This window comes from Vulpes vulpes, chromosome 4 (genome assembly GCF_048418805.1).
Source record: "Vulpes vulpes isolate BD-2025 chromosome 4, VulVul3, whole genome shotgun sequence".
NCBI classification, from domain to species: Eukaryota; Metazoa; Chordata; class Mammalia; order Carnivora; family Canidae; genus Vulpes; species Vulpes vulpes.
Genome location: NC_132783.1, coordinates 12,263,104 through 12,278,875, shown reverse-complemented (window position 1 = coordinate 12,278,875; position 15,772 = coordinate 12,263,104). Strand labels below are relative to the sequence as shown.

The 15,772-nt window shown below is 38.2% G+C and overlaps 1 protein-coding gene across 3 annotated transcripts in view; it reads right to left on the bottom strand.

Annotated features, from left to right (window-relative positions):
• SCLT1 (sodium channel and clathrin linker 1) overlaps positions 1-15,741 on the bottom strand; it is a 173,551-nt gene extending 157,810 nt beyond the window's left edge. For 2 of the 3 annotated variants that reach the window (XM_026014287.2, XM_072755263.1), the window contains exons 1-2: positions 15,092-15,741; positions 3,962-4,029 (exon numbers count right to left, since the gene is read on the bottom strand). In XM_026014287.2, coding sequence (XP_025870072.2) covers positions 3,962-4,029; positions 15,092-15,125 — 102 coding nt within the window. In that variant the 5' untranslated portion in view covers positions 15,126-15,741. The remainder of the gene's footprint in view (positions 1-3,961; positions 4,030-15,091) is intronic. The other variant, XM_026014288.2, reaches the window with a different exon arrangement.
• Positions 15,742-15,772: the final 31 nt, after the last annotated feature.

Below are 15,772 nucleotides of genomic sequence, written 5' to 3'. Positions count from 1 at the left end.
CTAGCTTAATTTCAAGTGCTCAAAAGTCCCATGTGATTAACGGCTACCTTATTGGACAGCGCCGAGCTACAGATTTCCATCACCATCCTAAGTTCTATTGATTGGACAGTGCTGGCTGAGAGAGCCAGTAATTTGACTCAATTCAAGTAGTACAGGTAGTTTTCTACATTTTACCTATGAAGTCTTATATTTTTTAACTCATGATCAACAGTAGTGGCCCTCCTGTTCCTTTCAATGTATTTTCAAATAACTATTATTTGATTATAGTTGGGACCAGCTCTTACATATAATGCAAGCATATCAAATTCTTTCCTGCCCCAGGGTCTCTTTTTGGTTCAATTTTACTCTTCTGCCCCTGTCCCTCCAGCAAGTTTAAAGAGAACCAAAACACTAATCCCTCAGTACATACATGCACTGGTATGGCAGAGATTATAAGGAGGAATTAGCTAGCTTACATGTAAGAAAAGACAGATATTTAAGGGGGGAAAAAAGGTAGGAACAAAGAAATTGGAAAAGAGGGAAATTTTCCACCTTACTGACTAGAATCTTTCCAAATTTGTCAGTGTCTACTACCACACTATCAGAAAGCAATGCCACTTGAAATACTATTTATATAAAAAACACAAAATAATCATAGAAAGACAATTAAATTTCAAAACAATCTTGAAGGGACCATTCAAGAAATTAGTGGTTACTCAGCAGCCTGGGTGGCTCGGCGGTTTAGTGCCACCTTCAGCCCAGGGCATGATCCTGGAGACCCGGGATCGAGTCCCGCATTGGGCTCCCTGCATGGAGCCTGCTTCTCCCTCTGCCTGTGTCTCTGCCTCTCTCTCTCTCTGTCTCTAATAAATAAATAAATCATCTTAAAAAAAAATTAGTGGTTATTTAAAATATCTTTAGAAGATTACATTACAATTATAAGACGTTTTTAAAAAGATGATTGGGGCACCTGGGTGGTGTAGTCAGTTACGTGTCTAACTCTTGATTTTGGCTCCGGTCCTAATCTCAGGGTTGTGAGATTGAGCCTTGCACCAGGCTCCACACTCAGGGCAGAGTCTGCTTAAGACTCCCTCTCCCTCCTGCCCCCCATGCAAACATGTGCATGCACTCTCTAAAAATAAAGGAATAAATCTTTAAAATAAATAAATAAAAGATGAATCAACTATTAAAGTATAATGAATCAAATATACGAAATATACAAGCTATTCGACACATTGGAAAAATCCAACTTTCAGTTTAAATCCATACAGTTTATGTATTTTTAGTTATTATAAATGTATTGTGTATTTTCCTATGAAACAATACTACACAAAAAAACCTTAAAGCATTTCACAAAACTTTCTTTGAACCATGGAAACCCTAAATGATCATTATATAGTGACAGCACAAAAGAATTTTAAAACTATCACTTATAATAGTTTTCATAGAAAATCAAGTTTAAAATTCCAACTTAAAATAGAAGAAATAAATATCACATTCTGGCAGCTTTATTTTTCCAATATTGTTCATTTAATACAAGTCTTGGCAATTTTCCCAGTGTGAGGAAGGAGAAGAGCATCTCATTAGGATTTTATCTTGAAAAAAGGAAAAGCATGAACTGTTGGAGTTGTTTTAGGCACCTGGGAAACACTGGTCAACAAAAAGGGCAAACAAAAATTCATGAAGGATTTCTGTTGCTGGTGGCAATCACTAGTTAGTGACAAGAGATCTCAGCCAGTGCTCCTGGGTTTCACATAACCTTTGATAATGGTCTCCTCCTACTTATGTGTTTTCTTTTACTATACACAGTAAAAAGTAAAAATAAAAATAAAATTTCTCTTGAACATTTTTTCAGAAACCAGAATGATGTTTCTGAGGTAAAGAACCAAAGAATACACTACATAAGGCCAAGGATATGGACCTTACTGCTAGAAACTAGATTATTATCTCTCTCTCATGCTCTTATACCACTTCCTTTCTCATCACTGCAAACTATGCAGTGAAAGGCAAGATCCATGGGAAAAGGTGCTTTGAGAAAGCAACATATTTCAAAGAGATGGTGAATAGCAGAAGACTCTTAGGCAGTAACAATATACTACCACCAATAATAAAAGCTAGGAATCATTATCTGATTGTATGACTATAATAGTACCTGTAAAAGAAGAGTATGTACCTTTAGGGAATTAAAGGAGCTGTAATTTCACAGAAGACTACATTATGAAATAAAAGAAGACTTAATCTTACTTGGTATGTAGCCTTGAGGCTTTAATTAATTATAATCACAATGTACAAGGCAGGTGCATCTAAAGAGCTACCTAGAATCACTGTTTTATCTGATAAAACCAGCTTTCATATCGTGTACAGTAGGTATGATACAATACTGTGCCCAGAGATCTTCTGGGCACAGTATTGGTATGTAGCCTTGAGGCTTTAATTAATTATAATCACAATGTATAAGGCAGTTACCTCTAAAGGGCTACCTAGAATCACTGTTTTATCTGATAAAACCAGCTACATATCGTGTATAGTAGATATGATACAATACTGTGCCCAGAGATCTTCGCGGGCTTTAAAAACACTTTTGTTTGAATCCTCCTTTTAGGCATATTCTATAAGACAGTAAGCAGAAAAAAAAAAAAAAAGAGCAAAATTTAGGGCCTATTGTATTATGGAAGATTATCTACCACCTAAGTGATAGCAGTTCTTAGTTATGTATGAGTAACAACATAAGAAAAACAGTATCATGATTAACTTGGTGGATGGACAGTATTAAGACCCTCTGGAACTTAAGTCTGGTCTTTGTAAATAAAAACAGAGCAGCAGGCTAAATGTTCAGAATACAATAAAAATATCTATAAGGATAAGTATAGTCAAGTCAACAAGATAAACTATTCCTTTATAATTTCTTAAAAACAACCTTTCTGATACCTTAAAAATAGTTTTTTGGTTTTTCTTTCTTTGAGAGAGAATGAGCACGCTTGAGCGGAGGTGATGGGGGATGTGAGGGGTAGAGTAGAGGGATAGGGAGAGAGAGAATCCCAAGCAGGCTCCATGAGGAGAGTGGAGCTCAATGAGGGGCTCCATCTCACAACTCTGAAATCATGACCTGAACTGAAATCAAAAGTAAGACACTTAACTGACTGAGTCACCCAGGTGTCCCAAAACAATATGTTTTAGTTACAAGATTCATTGATGTCAAAAGTAAAACACTTCCTTATTAAATTGGTAGGGAGTTATCACTAATATAGGAACTACTGTTTTTAATATTGTGTAACTCAGAGTCCACCAATAAATATACTTTGTTGCTTGAAAAAAAATTTTTTAACAGAATACTTAAATAAGAACATGCACACAAGGAAAGAAATATTAAAAACAATGTCATAGGGCAGCCCAGGTGGCTCAGTGGTTTACTGCCGCCTTCAGCCCACGGTGTGATCCTGGAGACCCGAGATCGAGTCCCACATCAGGCTCCTTGCATGGAGCCTGCTTCTCCCTCTGCCTGTGTCTCTGCCTCTCTCTCTCTCTCTCTCTCTCTCTCTCTCTGTGTCTCTCATGAATAAATAAAATCTTTAAAATGAAATAAAAACAATGTCATAAATACATGACAGTAAATCAAACATTTACCATTTTGATTTACTTTTTACTTGCCATCATTTATGAGAATTTCAAGTTAAAACTTAGTCTGAAATGTATCTTAAGAAATGATTTTAGGAGGTTTCAAAATGTCAATGGATTCTCATTTTAGAACTCAAGACAGTTTAACATCATACATAATTCATAAGCTCTAACTCCAAAAATAAGGGCAATTTCTATGGTCCAAGAGCTACATTTATTAAGCAAAAACAAGCTTTCCAAGAATCCCAGTTGTAAACAAATTTCAGTGTTGTAAGCAACCTCACATGAGAACCCTAAATATATTTATATGAACATATTTACAACCAAATTTGAACCTAGTTTGTTAGACATCAATTAATTTACATACCTGCACCAATGAATATTTGGAAAAATCTTCCATCTGATACCGTCTAAGAACTTCATTTAGTCGTTGATCTGAAACGAAGAGGGAAAAAAACCAATCTGTAGTTCACTGGCTGATGCTTAATATTTAAAAACTACAAGCAAGGTAGTTATTATCTGATATAACCAATGCAAAACTGCTAGTCTTCACTGCTTCCCAAAATGAGCCATCAATTTGAACACGTTTCTGGAATTTAAGAAAAGGCCCTTCTATACATGTAAGTCAACTACCTACTGCCAGTAGGAAAAAGAGCTACAAAGAACTAATTTTTATGATTTCATAAACTTTAATTCTCTGTTTCTCTTAGTTTACTCTTCAGGTTAGCAGAAGTAAAAACAAAACAAAACAAAAACTCTCCACTTTATTCTTGCTACTAGAAGTGAAAAGAATTGAAAAGATAAACTACAGCCACATTTTTTTCCAATAGTGAAAACTGACTGAAATTCTGTTCCAGGCTAAACATCCACACAGAAGAGAAATGGCAGGACAAAAATTCCAAATTAAATAGGACCAAGAGATAACAGAAATGAAGGACTGGAATAAAGCCAAGTGCTCTCAGTAAGCATAAGGTGATTTGTATTTTTTTTTTAAAGACTTTATTTATTTAGTCATGAGAGAAGCAGAGACATAGGCAGAGGGAGAAGCAGGCTCCACACAGGAGCCTGATGCAGGACTCGATCCCTAGGACTCCAGTATCATGCCCTGAGCCGGAAGGCAGACACTTAACCGCTGAGCCACCCAGGCGTCCCAATTTGTATATTTTTTGAAGTGAACAAAAATATCGTAGAACACAGATGTACAAAACATTATTTCAAGATCACATGGATCATTTTTTTTTCAAGATTTTATTTATTTATTCATGAGAGACAGAGAGAGAGAGAGGCCGAGACAGAGGGAGAAGGAGAAGCAGGCTCCATGCAGGGAGCCCGACGTGGGACTCGATCCCAGGTCTCCAGGATCACTCCATGGGCCCAAGGCGGCGCTAAACCGCTGAGCCACCTGAGCTGCCCCACATGGATCATTAAAAACTGATAATTTCCTAGCAAGAGAGTAAATCTCAACTTTCAGAAAGACTGAAAGTTAAAATGAGCATGTTACCTGACAATAGGGCAATTACGCTAGAATCAAACCCAAAAAGTAAAAGGAAAATTTTCATACATTTGAAGTTCAGAAATTTCTTTTTAATAACCCATGCATGGGTCACAAAAGGAATTACAAAACAAATCTGGATGTATTTTGAACTGACAGTGAAAATGTAATACCTCAAAGCCTGCTTAAAAAGAAATCTTTAAAAAAATTTTTTTAAAGATTTTATTCATTTATTTGAGAGAAAGAGACAGAGATAGTGATCTAGAAAGCACAAACAGGGAGTAGAGGAAGAAGCAGGCTCCCTGCTGACCAGGGAGCCCAATGTGGGACTTGATCCCAGGGCCCTAGGATCATGACCTGAGCCAAAGGCAGATGCTTAACTGACTGAGCCACCCAGGTGCCCCCGAAAAGAAATCTATAGCTTTATTGCATATAGTAGAAAAGAAAAGGCTTAAGTCAATAAACTACAGGTCTATCCCAAAAAGTTAGAAGAAAAGCAAATTACACTCAAAGAGCATCAAGGTATTAATAAAGATAAGCCCACCTCAAAGAAATTGAAAATAAACACACAAAAAAGATCAACAAATACAATCAAAAGCTACAGTGATGAAATTTAAGATATATTCATGATAAAGCATCAGGAATATAAGAACAGAAGTTAATTTCTTTAATATAACAATGGATTTCTACATAAATGCACAGTAAATATCATACATAAGGATGAGAATGTTGAAAACTTTCCTTGGAAATTGAATGACACAAGGACAAATTCTCTTGACATTTATTCACACTGTACTGGAAGTCTAAGTTTATGCAATAAGAAATAAAAGGTATAAAGACAGAAAAGGAAAAAAAAAAAAACCCTGTTATTAACCAGAGTTATGCATGTGTAGATAGAGGTAAATCCCATAGAACATACAGATAAATTCTTAGAATAGTGGTGACGTTTAGCATGGTTGTTGGATACAAAGTCAATGTGCAAAAATTAATTATATTTCTGTATAATGACAACATAAAGTTAGAAAATAATAAAAGATATTACTTATAATACCATACCAAAAACCCAATGTCAAGGAATAAATCTAAAAGATTTATACAAAAGATGTGTAAGACTGTGTACTAAGAAACATTCAGGAGAAAAAGACTAACTAGGTGGAGAGATACTCAAGGTTTACAGGGGTCAGTATTGTAAAGATACCAGTTCTCCGCAAGTTAATCTATAGATAGATTCAATGCAGTCTCAATTAACATTCCAAAAGATGATATTGCAGAAATTTAAAAGTTGATTCTTTTAAAACAGGTAGTAACCTAACAAGAATAGCTAAGACATTCTTGCAAAAGGGAGTGGGGGAGGACTTGCTTTACTGGACATTAAGATTTACTGTGGTGTGATAGTTGTATAAAAATAAGAAATTGATCAATGGAAGAGAATAAAGAACACAAAGACACATACATGCTCATTTAGGACACCTGAATGATAATTGAAAGTGCACTCCAGGGCAGTGAAAGGGAAAGAATAATCTTTTTAAAATTGGTTCTGGGTCAACTGGATGTCCTCAAAAAATAAAACATTATCCATAAAAATCAGTTCTAGGTGAAATGAAGATATAACTGTGAATGCCAAAACAAATTCTAGAGAAGAATAGAATATCTTTATAATCTTTAAGATTTTTATTTATTCATGAGAGACACACAGAGAGGCAGAGACATAGGCAGAAGGAGAAGCAGGCTCCCTACAGGAGCCCAATGTGGCAATGGATCCCAGAACTCTGGGATCACTCCCTGAGCCAAAGGCAGAAAGAAGCTCAACTGCTGAGCCACTCAGGCGTCCCGCGAATATCTTTATAATCTTAAGGTAGGGAAAGATTTTTAAATCAGAATACAAAAAACACTAACCATAAATGAAAAAAAGTCTGACAGACTGAACCACATTAAGAACTTCTGTTCACCAAAGACACTTCTAGGAGTAAAAATACAAGACATGGACATGGAGAAATTATTCCCAACATATATGATAGATAAAGGGCGGATACCTAGAATATACAAAAAACTATCAATTAAAAGGCAGACAATCCTATAGAAAAGTGGTAAGAAGGCATGAGTGGGCATTTCACAGAAAGGTTACCTAGGGGGCTAATAAATATGGAAAAGCTGCTCAACCTAATTAGGCATCAGAAAAATACAAATAAAATTACAATAAAGAGCTAAAATTAGAGAACATGTTGGTGCCAATGTAAAATAATGAAACTTTTGTACACTGCTGGTGAGAATGTAAATTAGTATAACTTTAAAATTAAACATATACATAACTCCTAAGAATATACATAACCAAAATGTGTGCACGTGAGCACCAAGAGCCATGACAAAAAATGTTGAAAACAGCATTATTCTCAATGGCCTCCAAACTGGAAACTGCAATTATCCATCAAAAGAAGAAGAGATAAACATGATAAATTTAAATCTGGAATATTTTATAGCAACAAAAGTGAACAAATTACATCTACATGTAAGAATATGGATAAATCTCAAAGATATAATGTTAAAGAAGCCCAAAACAGAAGAATACACGGTTTATGATTCCATTTATATAAAGCTCAAACACAAGCAAAACCATAGTGTAAAATTAAAGACCTTAGTTATCTTTAATTACCTTTGAGAAAGAGGGAAAGATTATGATTACTAAGGGTCTTCTGAGATCCTGGAAATGTTCTATTTCTTGATCTGAATTGTGGTTATATGAGTTTTGAACTTGGAAATCACTCACTTAGCTTTATATTTGTTTTATTTACTTTTCTGTACATGTTATACATAAGCACATATACATATATATGGAATACATACTAAAATACAAGTTTTAAAAATGCATATATAAAATGCACACATGTAGTATACACATTCTATGTTGGGAACTTCAGATAATAGTTTCTTCCTTTAAAGTACATATAATTTAGTGGCAAAATATGACAAATAGATGAGATTCCAATAAAGAAATCATGGAATACTGATAAGGTAAATGGTTTTTAATTTTTTACCGAGTTTAAAAGAAATTATCCATGTTTTTATTGTTGCCCACAGAACTTTTAAGATTGTTAACTTGACACACAGCACTAAAATTTTAGCACCATATAGGATCTAGTTTCTGCCTATCACTCCTCTCAAGAGGAGGTTGTAGTTATGGTCATGGATATAATAATTCCAATGCAAATCTTTTTTCACCCTACCTGATAGGGTGTTCAAATAAGAAAAAACACTAAATCTGAATTCTCAGTAACTAAAATGGTTCAGAAGTCAGTTGTGAATTACTGAGGGAAACACAGTCCTCAGAGATTAACTTTAATCTGGAGAAAATTTTACTGTAACTACTATTTCCTTCATTCAACACTTATTCCACTGTTGGACATTGCATTTTCTGGATTACTGATGAAACTGGGATTTTTCATTTTTTAGTTCTTCAAAGTTCATTTTTTTTTGTAATGGCTTGTCATATTCTTTAACCATTTTTCTATTAGTAGGAGTTTATTTTTGTGAAAAATCTTTCTAAATTTTGGATGCTAAATCAAAATATCAGAATGATTTTTCTATATATGTGGGAAAGGGATCTTTATTATTTTTTCTTTCCTATTTGGATAGCCAATTATCCTAGGACCATCCTAGCACTGATTTGTATTGTTCTTTCAGATAACAAGTTTCATATATATGTCTTTTCCTTGCTAGTTTATTCCACTGACCTATGTATGACAATCTAATGTTGATTTAATAATTGGATATTTTAAGTCTTAATAGCTAACAGGTAAAATTTCCCACCTTGATATTCTTTAAAACTCTCTTGGTTATTCTTAAGTCTTCCACTAGATTTTTATTTCTTAGAGAGAAAGAGAATGTGTGTACTAGTGGGGGTAGGGAGACGGAGCAGAGGGAGAGAGAAAACTTTAGGCAAACTCTGTACCCAGTGGGGAGCCTGATGTGGGGCTCCATTTCACAACCCTGATATCACGACTTGAGTTGAAATCAAGAGTTGGTCACCTAACCAACTGAACCACCCAGGTGCCCCTCTCCCAGTAGATTTTAGAACGATGCTGTTAAAACTAAGTTTGAGAATGCACTGAATCTAACCATTAATCTGTTGAAGAACTGACATATTTAATATATTGAGTATTCTAATCTACAAATTTAATATGTTAATGGTTTCTCCATTAACCTAGGTCTTCTTGATTGTATTCAGTAATTTTTAATGCTAACTATTACTGGGATGAACCCAATATGAAGACAATTATACAAAGGCATATACATATATATATATACATATATATATATATATATACACACACATACATACACACACACATACATTCATTACTGGATTAATATTTTATGTAGGATATTTTTTAAGAGAGGGAGAGGCAGGAGTAGGGAGAGGGGAAGGGGAAGAGAGAATCTTAAGCAAGCTCCACACCCAGTATGGAGACTGATGGGAGGACTCGAACTCACGAACCTGAGGTTATGACCCGAGCTGAAATCAAGAGTTGGGACACTTAACCTACTGAGCTACCCAGTCACCTCTTTTATTTAGGATTTTAGTTTCTATGCGCATCAGTGAAACAGGCTCCCCCCCCTTTTTTTTTCTTGCAAGTCTCTTTGTTGAGTAGACGTTAAGAATATAGACACTGGAACTAGAAGGCCTAGGTTCAAATCCCAGCTCGATCACTTTTTAGTTATGAGTTAACCTTGAGTTTGTGGTGGTACTTATCTAGAGAGTTGAGTTTTTTATCTATGGTTATTGAACAGCTGGGTGTGAGAACTATTAAGGCAACATAAACAACTAATTAAGGGATGAAGTATTATCCAGTATGTGCTACTCAAAAAAGCCGAGATTATAAACATATTAAGATCACTAACAAGAGAGTAGATGAACCGATGGGCAATGGTTATAAACTGTATTATAAGAAATTAGTAAAAACAGAGGTAACTGGGTGGCTCAGGTCATGATCTCAGGGTTGTGGGATTGAGCCCCATATTCAGCTCCATACTCAACAGGGAGTCTGCTTGAGATTTTCTCCCTCTGCCCCTCTCCTCATTTGTGTGTAACACACGCTCACTCCCTCTCTCTCAAATGAATAAGTAAATCTTTAAAAAAAGAGAAAGTAATAAAAACAAGCTGGGAAAGACTTAAAGATATAGAGGAAAATGAAGAGTAAAAGAACAGAGGTCTTGATGAAGCCAAAGAATACTTATACCAGGAATAAGAAACTCGTGTTTAAGATTTCAAAAGTAGGGTAATAGGACTTGAATCCTTCTTGAATAGGACTTCTGCTTATGTCCAAAATGAAGTAACAAGGACTACCTTCCCACTTATTACAACCAAAAGCAAATAAATAATGGTTTGCCAGACACTAGACAAGAGATAATGATGATGAGAGATGCAAAATAAATGAAGTGAGGCTTATGATTGCTCCAGCTTAATGACCTGAGAGAGAAAATTCTGGATATATGAAATCTGTGGAGGGTCTCTGTATACAATACATAACAACAACAACAATAATAATAATAATAAAAAAACCCATACAACAGACTACTGAGTAGCTCTTTACCTATTAAAGAAACTAAATTTACAGTGTAAAATCTTTCCACAAAGAAAACTCTAGGTCCAATTGTCTTTACTGGTAAATTCTACCAAGCATTTAAGGAAGAAATAATGTCAATTCTACATAAACTTTTCTAGAAAATTGAAGAAACCAAAATATTTTCCCATTAATTCCATGAGGCAAGCATTGCCTATTACCAAAACCAGACATAGAGATGAGAAGAGGGAAAAAGGCTTTATGAATATAGAAAATTAAAATTTTAAATAAACTTTTAGAAAACCAAATCAAACAATAAAAAGGGTAACACATAAGAGAAGTTTATCTCCCCAAAAAGGTAATATGAAAATTAATCAATGTAAGTCAAAATGGAAAAAAAATTTCAATACTTTCAAATAAACAGAGAAAAAGCATTTGAAAAAAATTCAAAATCCATTCTGATAAAAACTCTCGGACAACTAGGACTAGAAAGGAATATTCTAAATCACGTAAAAACACCTCTGAAAAATGTACAGTTAGTATCATAGTTAATTCTGAAAGACAGATGCTTGTATCCTAAGATCAGGACAAAGAAAAGGATGTCCACTTCAACCACTTGTGTTCAACTGTACTCGAAGTTCTAGCCAGTACAATAAAGCAAGGAAATCAAAGGCATCCAAATTGGAAAGGAAGTAAAAGTGTATTGACAGATGAAAAGATCTATGCAGAAAATCTGATAAACTTTGAAAAGAACCTATCAGAGTAAGTGAGTTTAAAAAGGCTGCAGGGAAAAAAAAAAAAAAAGGCTGCAGGGTACAACATGAAAGAAAACAAACAAACAAAAAAGATATATTTCTATATACTAGCAATGATAAATCAGAAATCAAAAGTAAAAGAATACCACCATTTATAATAGTATCAAAACCAGAATACATAGGGATCAATCTGATAAAAGACGTGCAAAACCTATATACTGAAAACTACAAAATATTGCCAAAAGAAATAACAGATACATCAATGGAGAGAATGACCTGAGAGACTTTCCAGGCTATGGCACAAAGATGGAAAATGCAGGCAGAGATCAACCTTTTCATTGATAAAAGGACTCAAATATCATTAGATATGAATTCTACACATATTGCTCAACAGAGTCAATGCAATGCCTCTCAAAATCTCAGCATATTTTTGAAGACATTGACAAGCTGATTCTAAAATACACATGGAAGTGCAAAGCACCTAGAATAGCCAGAATAACTGAAAAAGAACAAATTTGAAAGGCTAACATCACCTGATTTTATGATTTACTATAAAGTTGCAATAATCAAAATAGTGGAACACTGGTGCTCAAACAGATAAAACAAGAAAATGGAACAGAACAGAGTCCAGAAATGGATGGACACGAATAAGGACAAATGACTTTTAGCAAAGGTAATCCAATGGAGAAAGGATAGTCTTTTTAATTGCATTCATATGCAAAAAGGTAAACTTTGATCCTTATACCTTATACAAAATTTCAGCCAAGTGGATCATAAATCTAAATGTAAAACCTAAAATTACAAAATTTCTAGAAAACACAGAAGAAAATCTTTGCAGCCTTGATTAAGCAAAGATTACTTAAATAAGACATCCATATAAGAACAAATTGAGGGGCGCCTGGGTGGCTCAGTGGTTGAGCATCTGCCTTTGGCTCAGGGTGTGATCCCAGGGTCCTGGGATCGAGTCCCACATCAGACTCCCCAGAGAGAGCCTGCTTCTCTCTCTGCCTATGTCTCTGCCTCTCTCTCTCTCTGTGTGTCTCTTAAGAATAAATAAAATCTTAAAAAAAAAAAAAAAAGAATTGAGAATCTCATCGAAATTAAAAACTTTTGGTCTGTGAAGAACACTTAAGAGAATGAAAAGAAAAAATAAGTTCATCTCCACTTCCCAAATGCCCACTACAAGAATGGCTTTTTCATTTCTTAGCTTCATAAACAAGTATCTCTTTGAACAGGTATCTAAGGACTATCAAATTTCCTTTCTCAGATGGAGGTGGGAGAATGGGGTCTTGAAATTATGCTAGGAGTTTACTAGGAGCATGACTGGGTTTAGAATTACCTGTAGTTATTTGTAAAGCTAATGCTTTATCACAGGGGTTGCTAATTGAGAAACACTAAAATCAAATTCTCTTGAGCTAGACTACCAAATCCAAATGGAACAATTAAGATCAAAAGAAGTCAGTGTAGTGAAGGTTAGAATAAGTGGGAGAAGGTCAAGCCATCTGTTTTTACCTCAGCTGTAACTGGCATACTAGTTGCCATTTAAAAGGAAAACATGGCTGGCTCATTCCTCTAAAAATCATAGTTTTGGGGTGACTCAGGTACCCTCCCCACCCCCAACCAAAATCCTCATCACCCAACTCTTGTCCCCCACTACTCCAGATGGAGATCAGCCACTCTTCCTTATGCAGTGGCGGATATTCCCACTTCAAACCTAAAAAAGAATGCTAATGTATGGCATCATTATAGTCCATTAATTCTAAATTTTATAGCGCATTTAATATGCCCTAGAAACCATGCTTTATTTACATCATTTCATTTAATCCTTATAACCCCATGAGGGTTATTGTGCTATTATTTCCATTTTATAAATGAGAAAACTGAAGCACCAAAGAGCTAAGGAACTCGCCAAAGGTCAAAGACCTGAAAAGAGATAAACTTGGTACATGAACCTAGACAGACTGAATCTAGGCGTTGAGTTCTTAACCACTGGTTAATAAAGCTTCCAAACTTACCGTTTTCCCTACCTTCCCTGTTGCTTAATGCAAAAACCTCAGTTGCCCCCTACCTCATCTCAAATTCCCTAATCTCCAACTTCACTATACTACCTTAGTTCACTTACTTGTGCGAATTAACAATAGTCCCCTAACAGACTCTGCTAGAGTGCTCAGTCCTCCTAACAGCCATACCAGGCTTTCCAAATCAAATTCGATCATGCTACTCTCACGTGAATTCCTTTCAGTGGTTCCTATCATCTGTGCAACGGTCCAAACTCAACCCACAGCAGACAAGGCCCTTCATTATCCAGTCCCATTCTTCCCCGTTCAGCTCCACTTGCTATTTGCCTAGATAAACCACACTCCATACAAGCCAACCTCCTTGCATACTCATCTCCTCAACGCCGCATACATGCTGCATATACCATTCTATTTGGGATACCCACACAGTTCTTGTCTAGCAGATTCGTATTAGTACTTCAAGCTTTAGCCCAAATGACACCTTCCTTGATCACAGTTATTAACAGTCCTTTAATAGTTAAATATTTGTTTAGTGTCAGATACTATGCTAAACCCTTTACGTATTTTAAAAGATTTTATTTATTTATTCGTGAGAGACACACAGAGAGAGAGAGAGAGAGAGGCAGAGACAGAAGCAGGCTCCATGCAAGGAGCCCAACCCGGACTCGATCCCTCCAGGATCAGGCCCTGGGGTGAAGGCGGCGCTAAACCGCTGAACCACCGGGGCTGCCCCGCCCTTGACATATTTTAATACTCCTTTAATGGGGGGGGGGGGGGGGGGGGGAACCTGGGTGGCTCAGTGGTTGAGCATCTGCCTTCAGCCGGTGGTGTGATCCTGGAGTTCCAGGTTCTAGTCTCACGTCGGGCTCCCTGCATGGAGCCTGCTTCTCTCTCTGCCCCCCGCCCTCCCACCCCGGGTCTCATGAATAAATAAAATCCTAAAAACAAAAACAAAAACAAAAACCCTCATTTAATCATTCCAACAACCCCATGAAGGAACTGAGGCGTAAGAGTTAGCACCTGCTGCCACTTGCGTGCATCTATGGAATTTACGGATTTCTTTCCTCAAATTAAATTCCTGGAGGGCAGGACTGTCCACCCCTTTGCAGCAGCGGTGCCTGTTGAGAGCCTGGCACGTACCCGTAACTGAAACGGGACTTTACATAAACATCTCCCTACAAAAACGGGCACAACTGGGCAGCCCGGGTGGCTCAGCGGGTTAGCGCCCGCCCTCAGCCCAGGGCGTGACCCCGGAGGCCCGGGATCGAGTCCCACGTCGGGTCGGGCTCCCTGCGTGGAGCCTGCTTCTCCCTCTGCCTGCGTCTCTGCCTCTCTCTCTCTCTCTCTGTGGGTCTCTCATGAATATTTAAAAAAAAAGAAAACAAACAGCCACAACCGTGCCTTGGGGGGACTCTTCCTGGCCGTTCGCCCCTCTAATTTCTCCGCGGCATGGAGGAGCATACTAACCGCGTCCAGCTAACGGAGGAACCTGGCGATGTTCTGCTTAAGCATATACGCACCCACCCTCCCACCCGCCCGCCAGGCTTTCCCGTAAGGCTGACTTGAGTTTCTCCAGAATCCCCATGCACCGAACGGGCACATTCGAAAATACGAGCCGGTCGGCAACGTCGCCTCGCACGGTAACCATTTTCCACAGAGGGATGCGGAGCTTACTTTGGTCTCTCAGAAAGTCGATTTCCGTGGCCATTTCCTTGGGATTGCACCACCTGCCACTTTCTTCCAAAAATGAAACAACCACAAAAAAACAACAAAAGCGCCCCCCCCGCCCCGCCCCCCCCACCAGAGCTCGCCGTGCGGAGACACAGGACTAGAGCGACGCTCCGGGGCTGGTCAAGCTCTCGAGGGCGTAGGCAGCATCCTCCTCACGTCGACAGCCCCGCCGCGCCTCCTTCTCCCGAGTCCCAGCGCGGCCCCTCGACCGGGCAACGGACTTCAGACGCCAGGCTCGCCGAGGACCCGCCACGTGAATTTTGGGGCCTCGGCCCCCCCCTCCCCCGCCCCGATCCCGGCCGGGCAAAGCGCGGACGCGGGCGGCTGGAGGCGTCCCGCAGGTCACTCGGGGTCGTGCCGGGCCACTCAGGACACAGCCGACAGAGCCGGCGAGGCGCCGGGCGGCGGCGTCCTTGGGGCAGCCTTCGGGGAGGAAGGCGCGGGTCGACTCCAGGACGCCGGCGAAACCCGGGGCCAGCCGCGGAAGTCCACTCGGCCCGCCCTGCGACTTTGAAACCGGTGCCCCGGGCCGCTCCTTGGAGACGGCGACGCGGCCTGCGTCATCACGTGGACGTCGGCGCCTGCGTCATCGCGCTTCCTAGAGTCCTTACACGCTATTGGCTA